At 47.0% G+C, this 15,550-nt stretch overlaps 1 protein-coding gene across 1 annotated transcript; it reads right to left on the reverse strand.

The window, feature by feature from the left end:
* Nucleotides 1–2,050: 2,050 nt before the first annotated feature.
* On the reverse strand, nt 2,051–13,821 carry FAM83A (family with sequence similarity 83 member A). The gene is made up of 4 exons (XM_053395369.1): nt 12,981–13,821; nt 10,351–10,518; nt 7,346–7,470; nt 2,051–4,183 (listed from the first exon to the last, which is right to left on the reverse strand). The coding sequence occupies exons 1-4, from the start codon at nt 13,461–13,463 to the stop codon at nt 3,634–3,636; spliced, it is 1,326 nt and encodes a 441-aa protein (XP_053251344.1). The 5' UTR covers nt 13,464–13,821; the 3' UTR covers nt 2,051–3,633.
* Nucleotides 13,822–15,550: the final 1,729 nt, after the last annotated feature.

A 15,550-nucleotide genomic window follows, 5' to 3' on the forward strand; every position in this document is an offset into this window, starting at 1 on the left:
GCAACCTTACGGTAAGCAACCAAGAGCGCATCAAAGTGGCGCCCTCCTCATGCGTAGTCCCCTGTCCTCTCCCCCAAGGCTGGGAAGGGAGAGAGCAAGGAAAGCGAGTGGCTTATATTCTGTTAATTTCTCTCTCCCCAATTTTAAAGGTGCGGCTTATATTCAGGTGCAGCTTATATCTGGGCCAATACGGTATTATGCTTCCCATCTCAGAATAGTCCACATTCAAGATAGTTAATAGTTCAGTCCCTCCTATTTTCCAGCTAAACAGTCAGGTAACAGGTGACTGGGAGATCCAGTTACCTTGACATTCTACATCACAACTTTTCATATATTAGGCATCGGGCAAAAACGTTCCTCTTTAACCAGGCCTTTGGCTGATTGACATCTAATGCCCTTTTAAATGTGTTGTGGAAAAGGGGGTTATTGGGTTGTTTTTGTTTTGTATTATGTATTTTGTGTCTTTATATTGTGATTTTATGTTGTAACCACCCTGAGATCTACAGGTATAGGGTGGTATACAAATTTAATAAATAATACTAATAAAATAATAGGGACAGTTCACTTTTTTTCAGGGTAGGTATGGGACCACGTGCCAACATGGCTGCAGCTGAAGTGTAAAAACAGGCGTGGTTGAGGGCTGTGGCTCAAAAAGCTGCCGTCCAAAATTTGTTTCCCTATCAGCTAGTGGACACTGTTTTTAATGATTTTATATTATTATTACATAAAGGCAGAGGGAAATGTGGGGCAGCTGGGGCTTGTCAACCTGGAAAAGGAGCCCATTTAGGAGAAAGAAAACTCTGATCCTAAACCTCCGCTGCTTTTGTGGGGTATCTTTGGGAGAAGAAACGGCTAAGGATTAAACCCTACACAAATCTGGAAAGGAGTCTCTTAAGACTAGGTGTCAGCAAGGTTTATCTACCCTGGGCCGGATCGGTCCTGCAGAGATCCCTCCGTGGGTCGGATTGTGTGCGCACCCGCGATTTCTGGTGTCTGTGCATGTGCAGACATGAATTCTGGCGCCGCAGAAGCAAGTCGCTGCGCTGCGCCGGTTTAGCACAGCGTGCGAGCGGGCGGCTCAGTTTGGGGGCGGCTCGTGGACCAGTCAAACAACCTCCCATGGGCCTTAAGTTGCTGACCCCTGCTTAAGATGGTTGGATGGCACCGTGTATGCCATCCAACTCCTGCAGCCAAGCTGGTGCCAGACATCTTTGGACCACATCAGCAAGAAGGAGAGGGGGGTCTTGTCGTTTGGGCAGCCCAGGACCTCCATACACACACATGCCCAGGCTTGCGCCCCAGGGGGTCACTTCAGTGCTGCTAATACAGCAGTTTGACCTCACCCCCGGAGGTGCACTCGATTATCTCTCAAGACAGACAGGTGCCAACAACATATATAGGGTGGAATTCAATGCCGAATGTTCCATCTGAGCAAAAATTTCCAGCTTGCTGGGCGGAAATGTTTCCTGCAAGGTTTTTTAATTTTGCATATGCTGAAACATGAAGTACAAATGAGCAGATATACATGAAAGCAATATACATGAGGAAGAGGCCATGGATACATAGCCCCAGCGACCTAGAAGGATACGGCACCAGGGATTGCAGGTTTTTGAGTGGGTGAAAAAAGATCTTGCGAGTGGGTGTTTTGCCTAAATTAGCATCACTTAGAAATGCAACAAGGTTCTCCCTGCTTCCCCTCCCCAATGTTTTTCTCTAGCCCCCAGAATAGATGAATACGTAGGGGCAGAAAATGCACCGTCTTCAGCCTAGGTTTTGTGTAAAGAAGTCTTAATCCTGCAACCCTAAGTGTATTTACCCAGGTGTAGGACTTCTGAATAAAAAGGCATCTGATTGTATTTACAGTGATCTGGCCTAGTTCACACAGATGTCTAAAGAGGTGCTGAAACGTTTCTCTGGGTTACCAGAGCTGGGGGTGCCTGGGGCCTTTACAAAGCTAACACATTCAGGAGAGGACTAGGTTTAGAAGTCCCTGACAACTGGTTTATAAAGACGGATTATTATTATTTTTTAAATTAAACTGAGGAGCATTCGTTCATTTGATTCTCTCATCATTGATCTGAAGTGGTGCAGTCCATGAGCAGTTCTAAGATTTCATGTGTTCTCAGTGATTTGCATCCAGTGTTAGTCCTACTCAGAGTAGACCCATTGAAAGTGGTGGGCACAACAAACTTGGATCCGTTAATTTTAAATAGCTCCGCTCTGAGTATAACTTAGTTGAATACAAACTTTAGACTTCAAGATTATTTTCAAATGCAATCTTAAGGTCTTGTATTCTTTCTCACACACACATGCACGGAGTTGTTTGTGTGTGCACGAATTAGACCTGTACACTGATCTTCAGGGTTTGGCAAGAATAAGGTCTACTCTGGGGTTTTTTCTTAGGGTGCATTTCATTCTCCACTGATGAATATGGAGTCTGTTTACATCTAACTGAACTCAGCGTTTGGTTTCACAGACTCCTCAAAATCATGAACTGCATACTCTTCCTGATCAGCTTTCTACTACAGTGGTACCTCGGTTCTCAAACGTAATCCATTCTGGAAGACCATTCGAGTTCGGAAATTGAGGCGCAAAGGACTGTCTACAAATTCAATTGAGAAAACTGAAAAACACACAACGGAAGCCGTTCGACTTCTGAGGCGCGTTCAAAAACAGAAGCATTTACTTCCGGGTTTTCAGCATTCGGGTTCCGAAACATTTGTCAACGGAGACGTTTGAGAACCGAGGTACCACTGTATAGTTTTAGGATTATTTTTATCCACAACCCCCCACACCCTAGATTTCCATTTCTAAGGCATCTAATGCAATTCTGTGATGTATTTCTCATGTTGCTTAGCCACCCAGGAGATTGTCACTTTTCACCTTAAAGGAAAAAAAGACAACAGAGATTCTCAACCTGTGGAAAGAGCAACCGAGTCACACTTTCGGGCTACTGTTCCGCCGTATTCAAACCATTCACGCTCATCGCGATGAAAAGACTGTGGGATGTAAAAATCAGGTGCAGTCAAACACAACACTGCTAGAGTAGACATGAAGGCTGTCTCAGTCCTCCAGCTGGAACGTCCTGCTTTCCAGGACTGAGAGGAAACTTCCTATGTGTAACTTGAGATGGGTGTGGCCTCTCAAGAAGTAGAAAGAACCAGAACCACAGGCTGGCGCCATCTTGTCTCTATCGATGCCATCTTAACAACAGCACTACTAAGATGCACCCTTAGCTCCAGTCCAAGAGAAGAAAAGGGGAGGTTTCTCCCATAAGGAGATAGTCACCACATTTAAACTATGTTCTAACCTTTTAAGTCTGCCTTCTGGGAACCTTTGTGTGAACAGATGATTACTTTTGAGTAAACGTTTTATACTTTACCGAAGTCTGTGTAGCGTCTTATTTTAGGAGGGATTAAACGGGGAAGATACCAGGAAATATTTACAGAGACTCTAACGAGTCTGAGCAAGCTATCTGCTGTGCGTGTGTTTAAAAAAAAGGGGGGAATGTTAACTCTGCTGATTTTGTTGAACTTGTAAAGACAAGTTGGGATAGGATACCTTAGACAATATATCCTCCCCCGCATCCCTAAACATTCCCACAAAGACGGCAAACCCCTGGCCCCAGTCAAGTCATCCAATCAGCTTGGCATTGTGAAGGCACCTCCAGACTGGGTTCATCTGTGCCCTTTTGACATCCTCTTGCCTCATCCTCATAGGCCTGTAGATGTTGACTTTGTTGTAAAGGACCGCCGGCGAGTCGCTGATGTATTGCCGGTGGTAGTAGTTGACCTGGATGCCGTTTGGCTGCGGGTTCATGTAGGTGGTGTAACCGTGGAAAGAATGGACCCTGCTGAGAGGCGATGGTGACGCTGGGTGGCTGCTGCGGACAGGAGCCTTGGGAGGTTGCCTGCTTCGCGAGCCGCTGTGGTTCGACGGGCAGCTGAAGGGGTCTGATGGGGTGCGGAGGCTGCCCTGGTTGCTGCTGTTGGTGAGGCTGCCTTGGGTGGCCGCCGTGCTCTTGTTGAGCAGGAAGAGGGACGTGTGCGATGGAGGTCTCAACCCAGCCACAGGCTTGGATAAGGCGTAGAGGTGCCGGAACTCCTCGTCGAACAGCTCCACCACTTGGCCCGTGAACTTGGAGAGGAAGTTGCGGTGGACTTGGCCACACAACCACGTGAAGCTGGGAGGCAAGAGGAGGTGGGTGGTTGGGTGCAAAGCGGGGGAAAGATGGGGAAAATATCCAGGTTAACAACTTGGAAAGGCATAGCAATAATAATTATTATTATTTATACCCCGCTCATCTGGCTGGGTTTCCCCAGCCACTCTGGGCAGCTCCCAACGGAATATTAAAAACATGATAAAACATCAAACATTAAAAACTTCCCTAAACAGGGCTGCCTTCAGGTGTCTTCTAAAAGTCAGATACAGTCATACCTCATGTTACATCCGTTTCATGTTACGTTCTTTCAGGTTACATCCCGCGGCGTCCTGGAAGTACCGGAAAGGGTTACTTCCAGGTATTGCCACTCGTACATGCACAGAAGCGCAAAAAGTGGCGAATGGCAACCCGCGCATGCGCAGATGTGCCGCTGCGGGTTGCGTTCTTTTCATGTTGTGAACGGGCCTCCGGAACGGGTCCTGTTCTCAACCAGAGGTACCACTGTAGTTGTTTATTCCTTGACATTTGATGGGAGGGCGTTCCACAGGACCGGCGCCACTACCGATAAGGCTCTCTGTCTGGTTCCCTGTAACCTCACTTCTCGCAGTGAAGGAACAGCCAGAAGGCCCTCGGAGCTGGACCTCAGTGTCTGGGCAGAATAATGGGGGTGGAGAAGCTCCTTCAGGTATACTGGGCTGTTGTCATTTAGGGTTTTACAGGTCAATACCAACACTTTAGGGACACGGGTGGCGCTGTGGGTTAAACCACAGAGACTAGGGCTTGCCAATCAGAAAGTCGGCGGTTCGAATCCCCATGACGGGGTGAGCTCCTGTTGCTCAGTCCCTGCTCCTGCCAACCTAGCAGTTCAAAAGCACGTCAAAGTGCAAGTAGATAACAGGTACTGCTCCGGCGGGAAGATAAACGGCGTTTCCATGCGCTGCTCTGGTTCGCCAGAAGCAACTTAGTCATGCTGGCCACATGACACAAAAGCTGTACGCCGGCTCCCTCGGCCAATAAAGCGAGATGAGCGCCACAACCCCAGAGTCGGCCACGACTGGACCTAATGGTCAGGGGTCCCTTTACCTTACCAACACTTTAATGGTCAGCACCAACACATAGCCTCTTCTACACATAACTCAAGGGACTGATGTGGACTTAAGAACGTAAGCCCATCTAGTTCAGCATTCTACCCTCACCATGGCCAACCAGATGCCTGTAGGAAAGCGGTCAAGTCATAGACTTATAGATTTGGGAGGGACCACGAGGTTCATCTTGTCCAACCCACTGAAATGCAGGAATTTTTTGCCCAAGGCGAGGCTTGAACCCACGTCCCTGAGATCAAGAGTCTCGTGCTCTACCAGTTGAGCTAGCCCAGGCTATATAAGAAAAAGTGTTTTGACTTGCAATTTTACTAAAGAAGTTCCATGTGTCCAGGTTTTCTTCTTGTTGAGCAACTGGGTGGAAAATGGCTTGCATGGGTTTATAAAAGTTGCTTTCTTTACCCCCTCTGCAAGTAAAACGGGCTAGAATTGTAAGGGATCTGGAATATCCCCAAGAGCTTGAGGGTTTTTCCGCCTGCTTCCCGTCCCCTAACCGGCTCTGCCCATTCTTAACCAAAGGAGGAAAATCCCGATTTCAGCTTGTTTTCTTACTGTCACCAGCTGTTTTTCAACATGCACCGTTTGGGGGCTTGAGGGGAGATTTTAGGTTTCTGCATAATTTAGCTTTGCATAGCTAAAACACAGGCAGGTGTGCCAGATATTGCTTAATGCCGCATATGAATGTCATGACGAGGCACATGCATTTGTGTGTGTTTGTAAGAAAATTAATTGGGTGTGAAGATCTCTTCTAGCCCAAAGCTAGCATAGTTCTGTTTAAAGTTGGTTTCTGGAGAAAAGAAGAACCAGCATAAGGTGGGACTTGGTTTTGGAGAGTACACCTCTAAATTACGCTCCTCTATGGTTGCAAGCAGGAATTATTATTATTATTATCATCATCATCATCAGTGCTCACTGGTACAGACTACCAGTACCTCTCTCATTTTCAGCAATATATGAGTACTGGCACTGCATTATTATTATTTTACCCAAAAAAAGCAGTGATTGCAAAAGTTTAGGCACAAACAATGACACCAGTATGAAGGCTGTCGGAACAGAGGGTTAACTGTTCAAATTTAATATCGTATCTTAAACAACATCTTAAAAAGCAGAGACATCACCTTGCCAACAAAGGTTCATATAGCTAAAGCTATGGTTTTCCCAGTAGTGATGTATGGAAGTGAGAGCTGGACCATAAAGAAGGCTGATCGCCGAAGAATTGATGCTTTTGAATTATGGTGCTGGAGGAGACTCTTGAGAGTCCCATGGACTGCAAGAAGATCAAACCTCTCCATTCTGAAGGAAATCAGCCCTGAGTGCTCACTGGAAGGACAGATCGTGAAGCTGAGGCTCCAATACTTTGGCCACCTGATGAGAAGAGAAGACTCTCTGGAAAAGACCCTGATGCTGGGAAAGATGGAGGGCACAGGGAGAAGGGGACGACAGAGGACGAGATGGTTGGACAGTGTTCTCGAAGCTACCAGCATGAGTTTGACCAAACTGCGGGAGGCAGTGGAAGACAGGAGTGCCTGGCATGCTCTGGTCCATGGGGTCACGAAGAGTCGGACACGACTAAACAACGTGTTAAACTGTTTTTGTGCTATTACTTCAAGTATGCATTTAGGAATATGATGGGGCTACTTGTTTGATACAGCATATCCTTTTTGGTGGGGGGTGGGGGCTCTCCTGAAAGATTGCCCATGAAGTGGACTGAAAACTGTCATGATTAAAATGCATCTTGTAAACAAACATTATTTTAATAAGTTGGCAACCCAAATACGTAGAAGCACTCGGGCCAACTTGTGCATTTGGCAGCCTAGTAAGTTAATGTTTATTAGAGATATTTATGCCTGTGATATAGTCACATAGAAGATCCTTTTTTTTAAAAAAAAATGTATATAGCAGCAAGGGAGGCGTAGTAGCCTGGCAGCAGTTGCTGCTGCTCATCTGCTTAAATTGTTCCTCTCACCAGCCAAGCGGCGCAAATGAACTGTCAAGTTATTTTTCCTACAAGCTTCAGCGCAGAAGACAGCTGTGAGCACAACCCTATTGCAATGGGGTGAATGGATGTAGCAGGTGAGCTTACCTGTATGATCCAGACAGAACGTATCTCCAGTCAGAGATGATGAATTTTTCTTGGATTTGCCCGGAGAATTTTCGTCCCGATTTGGCGCAGTAAACCTCCCCTGTGACGCTCCGCACGGAAATATTCTGGGAAGTTATCAAAGAATGCTACAAGTTAGTCACAATCTCTCGGCCTGATCTACCACACAGGGTTGTTGTGTGGTTAAAATGACACAAAGCCACCAGCTCCTTGGAGGAAAATATCGACACATAAATATTGATGGTTATTGTGCATCTCACGAATCAGACTAAAGTCCACAAAAACTTATGCATTTTTCTTAAAAAAAATTGTTAAGGTGCCACAAGATTCTTGGTTGGTTTTGCTGTGAAAGGACTAGCGTGTCTGTTTCCCTGGAAGCTGTTATTTTTTTCCATTATTTATTTGTGCTCTTGTATAGATACTTGTAAATAATACCACTTGCATTCTGATGCACTTCTGAGTTCCACTAGAAACCTGCCCCATTCCTGCCAGAGGATTATGAAAGTATGTGGAGCCCCTCAGATATTTTCCAAGTTGCCTCTGCTACCTCACTACAGTCCATCTCCCCGACAAATCTGACATTCCTTCAGGTGTATGAAGGTGAAATTCCAGCTCCTGACGCTTTATCCTTCAAGTGGGATCTGCAGCAAAACGCCGGGTCATCCCAGGCTTTCGGCACACATATAATGGGTTTGTAATATAAGGTAAGGTAAAGGTAAAGGGACCCCTGACCATTAGGTCCAGTCGTGGCCGACTCTGGGGTTGCGGCGCTCAACTCGCCTTATTGGCTGAGGGACCAAGCATACAGCTTCCGGGTCATGTGGCCAGCATGACTAAGCTGTTTCTGGTGAACCAGAGCAGCGCACGGAAATGCCGTTTACCTTCCCGCCGGAGCGGTACCTATTTATCTACTTGCACTTTGACATGCTTTCGAACTGCTAGGTTGGCAGGAGCAGGGACTGAGCAACGGGAGCTCACCCCGTCGTGGGGGATTCGAACCGCTGACCTTCTGATCGGCAAGTCCTAGGCTCTGTGGTTTAACCCACAGCGCCACCCGCATCCCTAATATAAGGTACAAGCATCCAATATGAAGCTTGATGGGTTGCAGGCTGGAAATCTCTCCATACAACCCACTTCTGCCATAAAGTATGCATTTGACCTCATCTATTGCTCTCTCCCATCGATCTGCTTTCCAAGCTCCTCCTCAAGGGTTTGTTTCTCCCCCACGTTAAGCACAAGTGGGAACCAGGGGTACAGAATGTTGCTGATGCAGATTTTAGGGCTTGATCTATTCACTAGCCAAATTCCCTGACATATTATCTCCTTGCTCCTACAAAAACAGACAACCCAAGAGCTGATGATTTGCCATCCTTTAATCCAGGTGTGGTTTACTCCCAAGGCCCACCCAACCCAGCAATTGTGCCAATGGTCCAAAAACTGGAGGGGGGAGCCATGTATCTTTATTGCCCCCTCCTAGTCAGCAGATGGGTCGCTCGATGAGCAGCAGTTGATCTGGGCAGCCGCGTGTCCTGTTTGTATCTGCGTGGCATGTTTTGTGCCAAGGTCCACACCTGCTTTGGGTCACACCCACTGTGGCTATGTTCCTTCAGCTCTGAGGGTTGGCCAAGGGTGAACCGCAGCCCTTCAGCCGAAGGAAGATTAGATCCCATCAAAATAATTTGCTACCTTGAATTGGCCACGTCATCAGATATAGGACCAGCCCTAACTACAACCAGATACCCAGAGGAAGACTACAAGCAGGACCAGAGCTCAAGAGGGTTTTCCCCTCCTGTGGTTTCCATCAGCTGGTGATCAGAAGTGTACTGTCTCATGATTGGCTGATGGGCACTAGCTTGGATAGCATAGTTCTGTTTTAAAGTTGGTTTCTGGGGGAAACAGAACCAGCATAAGGCAGGACTTTGGTTTTGGAGAGTACACCTTCAAGAAGTGTACTGTCTCTGACAGCAGAGGTAGAACAAAGCCATGTCAGTATCAAGCCACCAGGGTTGGCAACCACCGATAGCCTCAGGGCAGATCTGCACCATACCTTTAAAGCACATAAAGGTAAAGGTAAAGGGACCCCTGACCATTAGGTCCAGTCGTGGCCGACTCTGGGGTTGCGGCGCTCAACTTGCTTTATTGGCCGAGAGAGCCGGCATACAGCTTCCGGGTCATGTGGCCAGCATGACTAAGCCGCTTCTGGCGAACCAGAGCAGCGCACGGAAACACTGTTTACCTTCCCTCTGGAACGGTACCTATTTATCTACTTGCACTTTGACGTGCTTTCAAACTGCTAGGTTGGCAGGAGCAGGGACCGAGCAACGGGAGCTCACTCCGTCGCGGGGATTCGAACCGCCGACCTGATCGGCAAGCCCTAGGCTCTGTGGTTTAACCCACAGCGCCACCCATGTCCCTTTTAAAGCACATAGAATTGTTGAATTGGAAGGGACCTCAAGGATCATCTACTCCAACCCCCTGCAATGCAGGAATCTCAACCAAAGCATCCCCAACAGGTAGACATCCAACCTCCGTAAAAAAAAAAAAACTACAATGAAGTCCACAACCTACTGAGGGAGTCCGTTCAACTGTCAAACAGCTCTTACTGTCAGAAATGTTTGCCAGCACATGGCAACCCCCAGAGAATCCTGGAAACGGCAGTTTGTTAAGGGTGCTGGGAATTGTAGTTCCACGAGGGGAAAACTGTGGTTCCCAGGATTATTTGGCTTTAAACATGTGTTTTTAAAAGCATGATGTGGATCTGCACTGATTCTCCATGAATTGGAGGGGAAAAAGTCCTCTTTTAAAGACATCTAAGCTGGCGGCCGTCAGAAAATAACGAGGACGAGGTTCCCCCCCCCCACTCCTTTACTTAAAACAAGCTAAGCCAAGACAACACACATGCACCAGAACAACCTTTATATTGCTGTGTTTTGATTCAAGCTGGTTTGGGCTTGGAGAGGAGGATGGACAAGAGACTGCAATAGTACCTTGAAGTGACCCTCGGCCACATGGAGCTTGTCGCACATTTCGGTGAAGAGCTTTAGGTTGCTGTGGTCGAGCAGCAGGTAGACAAACACCCTCCGCTTGTTTGCAGCTTCCAAGACATCGCAGAATATCTCAGTGTCAGTGAACACATCCATCAGGATAGCCAGGACCTGGGATGGGGTCCAGAAGGAGGAAGGGAGGGAGGCAGATGAAGGCCAAGCCGAAATACACTCTGAGGACCTGGGAACATCGTACCTGCCAAGCAGACCAGTGGCAGTACAGTGGTACCTTGGTTCTGGAAGTCCGTTCCAAAACCAAAGCGTTCCAAAGCCAAGGCGCGCTTTCCCATAGAAAGTAATGCAAAATGAATTTTACTATCTAACAAGACCATTGATACATAAAATGAAAGCAATAAGCAATGTACTGCAATCACACAAGCAATCAATCAGTAGCTGAACTGAGTTTGAGTTCCACACATTCACACAAAAGAAGAGCCGCAAAAACAAAAACGTAAATTAAATAAATAAGCAAAAACAGACAGACCTCAGGGTAACACTCAAAATGGAAGTGTGGCATTCAGATCGGAAGTGTAACACTCAAAACAGAGAACGCTCGGCTCCCAGGAAAAGTTTGCAAACCGGAACACTTATTTCCGGGTTTGCAGTGTTTGGGTTCCAAGTTGTTTGAGTACCAAGGCATTTGAGAACCAAGGTACCAGTGTATTTATTCAGAACTTGCTGGGCGTTCGAAGCAAGCTTTAACTCAGCCATCCTCCCAGCAGCCCTGCAAAGTGGGTCAATATTGTAAGTCCAAGTGCCTGCGGATAGCGTCCTGCTTAAACCGCAGAGGCCAGAGATGGCAAAGGATCGTCCTTCTCTTTTTCCATCCATATGGGTGCCGCAGTAAACTCAAAGAAGCACACGAAACCAAAACCCATGGCTTGAATGGGTATCATAAAGCACATACTGGGCACTGTAGGGTCTTCTGGGAGGTGTAACTCTGTGATATGATCTACAGCTCCCATAATTATTGGACGGAAATAACGTGCTCTGGATGTGCTTCAAAGGTATCATGTGTATTCTCTGCAAAATCCTTGCAAAATGCTATAGCAGAGAATGCTCTCCCCACTGCCTTTCTAGCTAGCTCCTGAAAAGGCAAATACCAGGTCCTTCTCTGCCAAAAGGAAGCTCTGTATTCATTCAGGTTAAAATGTAAGAGGAGATAACCATAAATCTGAAAGCAAGATTTTCCCAAAGATTATTGTCATCTGTCCCCTCCTGCCACATATTAAGCAAGGAAGGCTGGGGACTTCGCTGCTTCCATGCAAACAGAGCACACTGGAGTTCAGAGGTAGAGCGTTTGCCTTGCAGCTGAAGGTCCCAAATTCAATCCCCAACATCTCTAGGTACAGCTGGGACCATCCCCTCCCTTAAACCCTGGAGAGCTGCTGTCCGTCAGTGTAGACAATGATTCATTTTAAGGTTCTTCCTATATACAATACGATAATCTCTATTGTCAGTGTCCCATACAGAACAACGAAATTGAAAAATCTACATCAGACATTCAAAAACCAACATGCCTGCTATCCCAGCCTGGTTAACCCCCTAAAAACTCTGATACCCCATAATTAAATACAATATACTCCCATAGAGCATAGCTGTCAACGTTTCCCTTTTTTAAAGGGAAATTCCCTTATTCCAAATAGGATTCCTCGCAAGAAAAGGGAAAAGTTGACAGCTATGCCATAGAGACTACCTTACACTGCGTTTAAAACCAAAATCGCATTTGGATAGAAACTGTTTCTCAGGCGGCTAGTCTTGGTCTTTATAACCCTGTACCTTCTTCCAGAAGGCAGAAGCTGAAAGAGATCATTTCCGGGGTGCGCACTATCCTGCGCTATCTCTGCAGCTTTCTTATGACACCTGGAAGCATAGATTTGATACAAGGTGGGAAGAGTACACCCAATTATGCTCTCCGCAGTCTTTACAACCCTGGACAGCATTGTTTTTCCCCTGACCATGCAGCTCCCAAACCACACACAGAGACCATAAGTTAATATCCCAAATGACCTGCAGCATTGCAGAGGGTACAATGTCCACTGTGCTGCTGACATGTTGTGCTCATAAAAATTGTAAAGTTGGAAGGGACCCTGAGGGTCATCTAGTCCAACCCCCTGCAATGCAGGAATCTTTCACCCAACATGGGGCTCAAACCCACAGCTCTGATATTAAGAGTCTCGTGCTCTACCGACTGAGCTATCTGCCGTCCTTCTCACAACATCAGAAACCATACAATAGCTCTGGACTCTGACACAGCTTCTGGCTTATTTGTTATTATTTCATTCGGCTCATTTAATGTTTTATTATTGCATTCCTATCCCACCTTTCCTCCGAGATGACGTACATGGCTCTCCCTTTCTCCATATCATCTTCCCAACAACCCTACGAGACAGCTTGGGCTTAGAGTTGGTGGCTGACCCAAAGTCACCCAGTGAGCTTCACAGCTTGAGTGCACCTTTGAACCCGGGTCTCCTTGCCTGCCCACCACAGCCCTTGATCCTTGCCTCTCCAGGCCTAGCCTGCCTGCATATTGAAGCTCGCCCATTTGCCCACCCAAATCCCACCCGCCATACCTGACTGGTCTTGTTGATACAGCGGCGTATGAGGTCCCGGATATTGCTGTTCTTATCTGTCTGGAAATACACTGTGGCGCTGGACTTCTCCTTCAGGTAGGGCTTCTCAGACGCACTCCATGTGTGGAGAAGAGCTGGTTCGCTGCTCTCTGAGACGAGAGGGAAGTACGTCCCTGACTGGAGGGACCTGGTGTCATTATTCTGCCTCGGCCCGGCTTCGCCATCGGGGTGCGTGTCGCTGGCGTAGTAAGGCTCCCTCGCATTCCTCTTGATGTACTGAGCTTCCACTGTGGACAAGAAGTCCACTTCTCCTTCTTCGTCCAAGGCCTTGAGATAAGACTGGAGCCCCCCATCTAAGAGGGCGTCCGTGGCAAGCCGGACACTTTCGTTGTGACTGAAATCCAGTTTCGCCAGCCGGAAGGACCAGTTTTTGACGTCCTCCAGCCGCCTCCGGATCTTGCCCATGTGCCTTGATCGATTCATGGTTCTTCACCAGGCCCATGCGCTCAAACAGAGGGCTGGATCCGGTCTGGCCTGGCGTGGTACTGGCTTAGGCAAACAACAACAACACACCCCTTGCAAGCTGCGTAGGGTCCCACATCCAACACCTGGAGGTGCCAGGTTGCAAACTCTCTTTTGTCAAGAGCATAATTTGTTAGCGAAGAAACATACAAACCCTCAGCGCCTAAGGCGAATTGTCCTAACCACCTCTCTTCTCGATTCCACAGTGCGGGTGTTTCTCTAAAGAGAAGAAGTCGAGCAAGCTTAGCAGATGCACTTCGGTAACAATTATGCTCCAGGTGTCCCAAGCTGATGAGTCTGCTCATCTGAGAAAGCTACACCTTCTCCTCGGGGCCCAAGAAAGTGGGTGGTGGGTGGACCAAGAAAGAAAGGAGGGGGGAAAACCACAACCCACCAGATGCTCATTATCCAATTATGATTTCATCAACTGATTTCCTTTTCTCCTGTCACTCAGTCAGGCAAGGCAAGGCAGAGCTCAGGCGAAAGCAGAAGCAGCCTTTCTGAATAAAATTGAAATAGCTCAGTCTTGACAGACACCTACAGATTTAAAGAGGTGTGGTGCAGGTCATGTTTAGTCCAGCTCCCTTGCAAGATGTTCACAGCTAGAGAATCACCAAGAGATGTGGAAACTTGTTTCCTGAAAAGCAAAACTTTGAAGACTACTCACTGCCTTCTCGATTCATCCAGTGTTTGCCTTTCTGCTCTTCAGATGTGTTGGACCATAACAGCTCGCTCAGTCAGCATAACCAATTGCTAGGGATCCAACAGCAACATCATCCAAAATATCTGGAGGGTACCAGTTTGGGGACGGCCAGACTAAATCACCGAAGGTTGCAAGTTTATTCCACACATACACATAAAAGCTTGGTATTAAGGTTATAGGGGATCTGGTTTGATTTTATTTTTTAAACAAGGTTATACCACATGGAAAGGACGCGGGTGGCGCTGTGGGTTAAACCACAGAGCCTTGGACTTGCCAATCAGAAGGTCGGCGGTTCGAATCCCCGCGACGGGGTGAGCTCACGTTGCTTGGTCTCTGCTCCTAGCAGTTCAAAAGTACGTCAAAGTGCAAGTAGATAAATAGGTGCCACTCCGGTGGGAAGGTAAACGGCGTTTCCGTGCGCTGCTCTGGTTCGCCAGAAGTGGCTTAGTCATGCTGGCCACATGACCTGGAAGCTGTACGCCGGCTCCCTCAGCCAATAAATGAGCATCGCAACCCCAGAGTCTAATGGTCAGGGGTCCCTTTACCTTTACCTTTATACCACATGGAGGGATAAAACTATAGGAAAATGTGTCTATTCTCTAATAAAGAGCATTTATGTTTGACATATGTCAGTAGTTTATTGTTATTGTAATTAATAGCAACACAGGGTTGGGGTGGGCTTGTTGAGTCACAACTTGAGCAGGCCAGTTTTAAACAGGAAAGGCATTTAGCAATTCTAATTATCACAGCCTGCTGTAAACCGTTGAGCATAAAGTCCCAGCGCAGAAGTGTATGTGAGGAGCAATATACGAAGATCCTTTCCCTGCCATTTTCAATCATGCACCAGCCTTTAAGGTCCAGTTAGTTAACTTGACATTAACGAACCACAGTTTTGCCCTGAACATCTGCTTGCAGCTGCACCAGGAACAACAAAAAAAGCAATTAGCCAGCAACCTGCTAAAGGCAATTACATGAGAGAGAGTCATTTGGCATCATTAACTGGACGGGTAAATAGCGGCCTGTCGGCTCGTATCAGACCAGCTGAAATATGAAAGTGTATGACATATGCCTAAATTACTGGGGCCTTTTCTTGTTTGGTCTTTTAAAATGCTTTTGTATTATGCAGGCTGTATTATCATGAATTACTCAGCAATGAAAAGCCATGAGTAGATATGAATTTCTAGGCGTGCTCCCCTCATTTCCTACACCTAAGAGGAGCTTGAAAGGCAAATATTCAAATGCTAAATATTTTCCCAGCATGGAAAGGCAGGGGTGGAAATGCTTTGCCTGTTCAATTGCTGTCTGTAATGCAGCTGTTGAAGGAAAGCCTAGAGGCTCTGTCTGT

The sequence above is a fragment of the Podarcis raffonei genome, chromosome 7 (genome assembly GCF_027172205.1).
Source record: "Podarcis raffonei isolate rPodRaf1 chromosome 7, rPodRaf1.pri, whole genome shotgun sequence".
In the NCBI taxonomy this organism is placed as follows: Eukaryota; Metazoa; Chordata; class Lepidosauria; order Squamata; family Lacertidae; genus Podarcis; species Podarcis raffonei.

Excerpts from the sequence above, each read along its gene's own strand:
- FAM83A (XM_053395369.1), bottom strand. The coding sequence starts at position 13,463 with ATGAATCGATCAAGGCACATGGGCAAGATCCGGAGGCGGCTGGAGGAC. Across the intron at positions 7,471-10,350 it reads TGGCCGAGGGTCACTTCAAG|AATATTTCCGTGCGGAGCGT; the intron begins GTACTATTGCAG and ends ATAACTTCCCAG. Across the intron at positions 4,184-7,345 it reads GTTCTGTCTGGATCATACAG|CTTCACGTGGTTGTGTGGCC; the intron begins GTAAGCTCACCT and ends CTTGCCTCCCAG.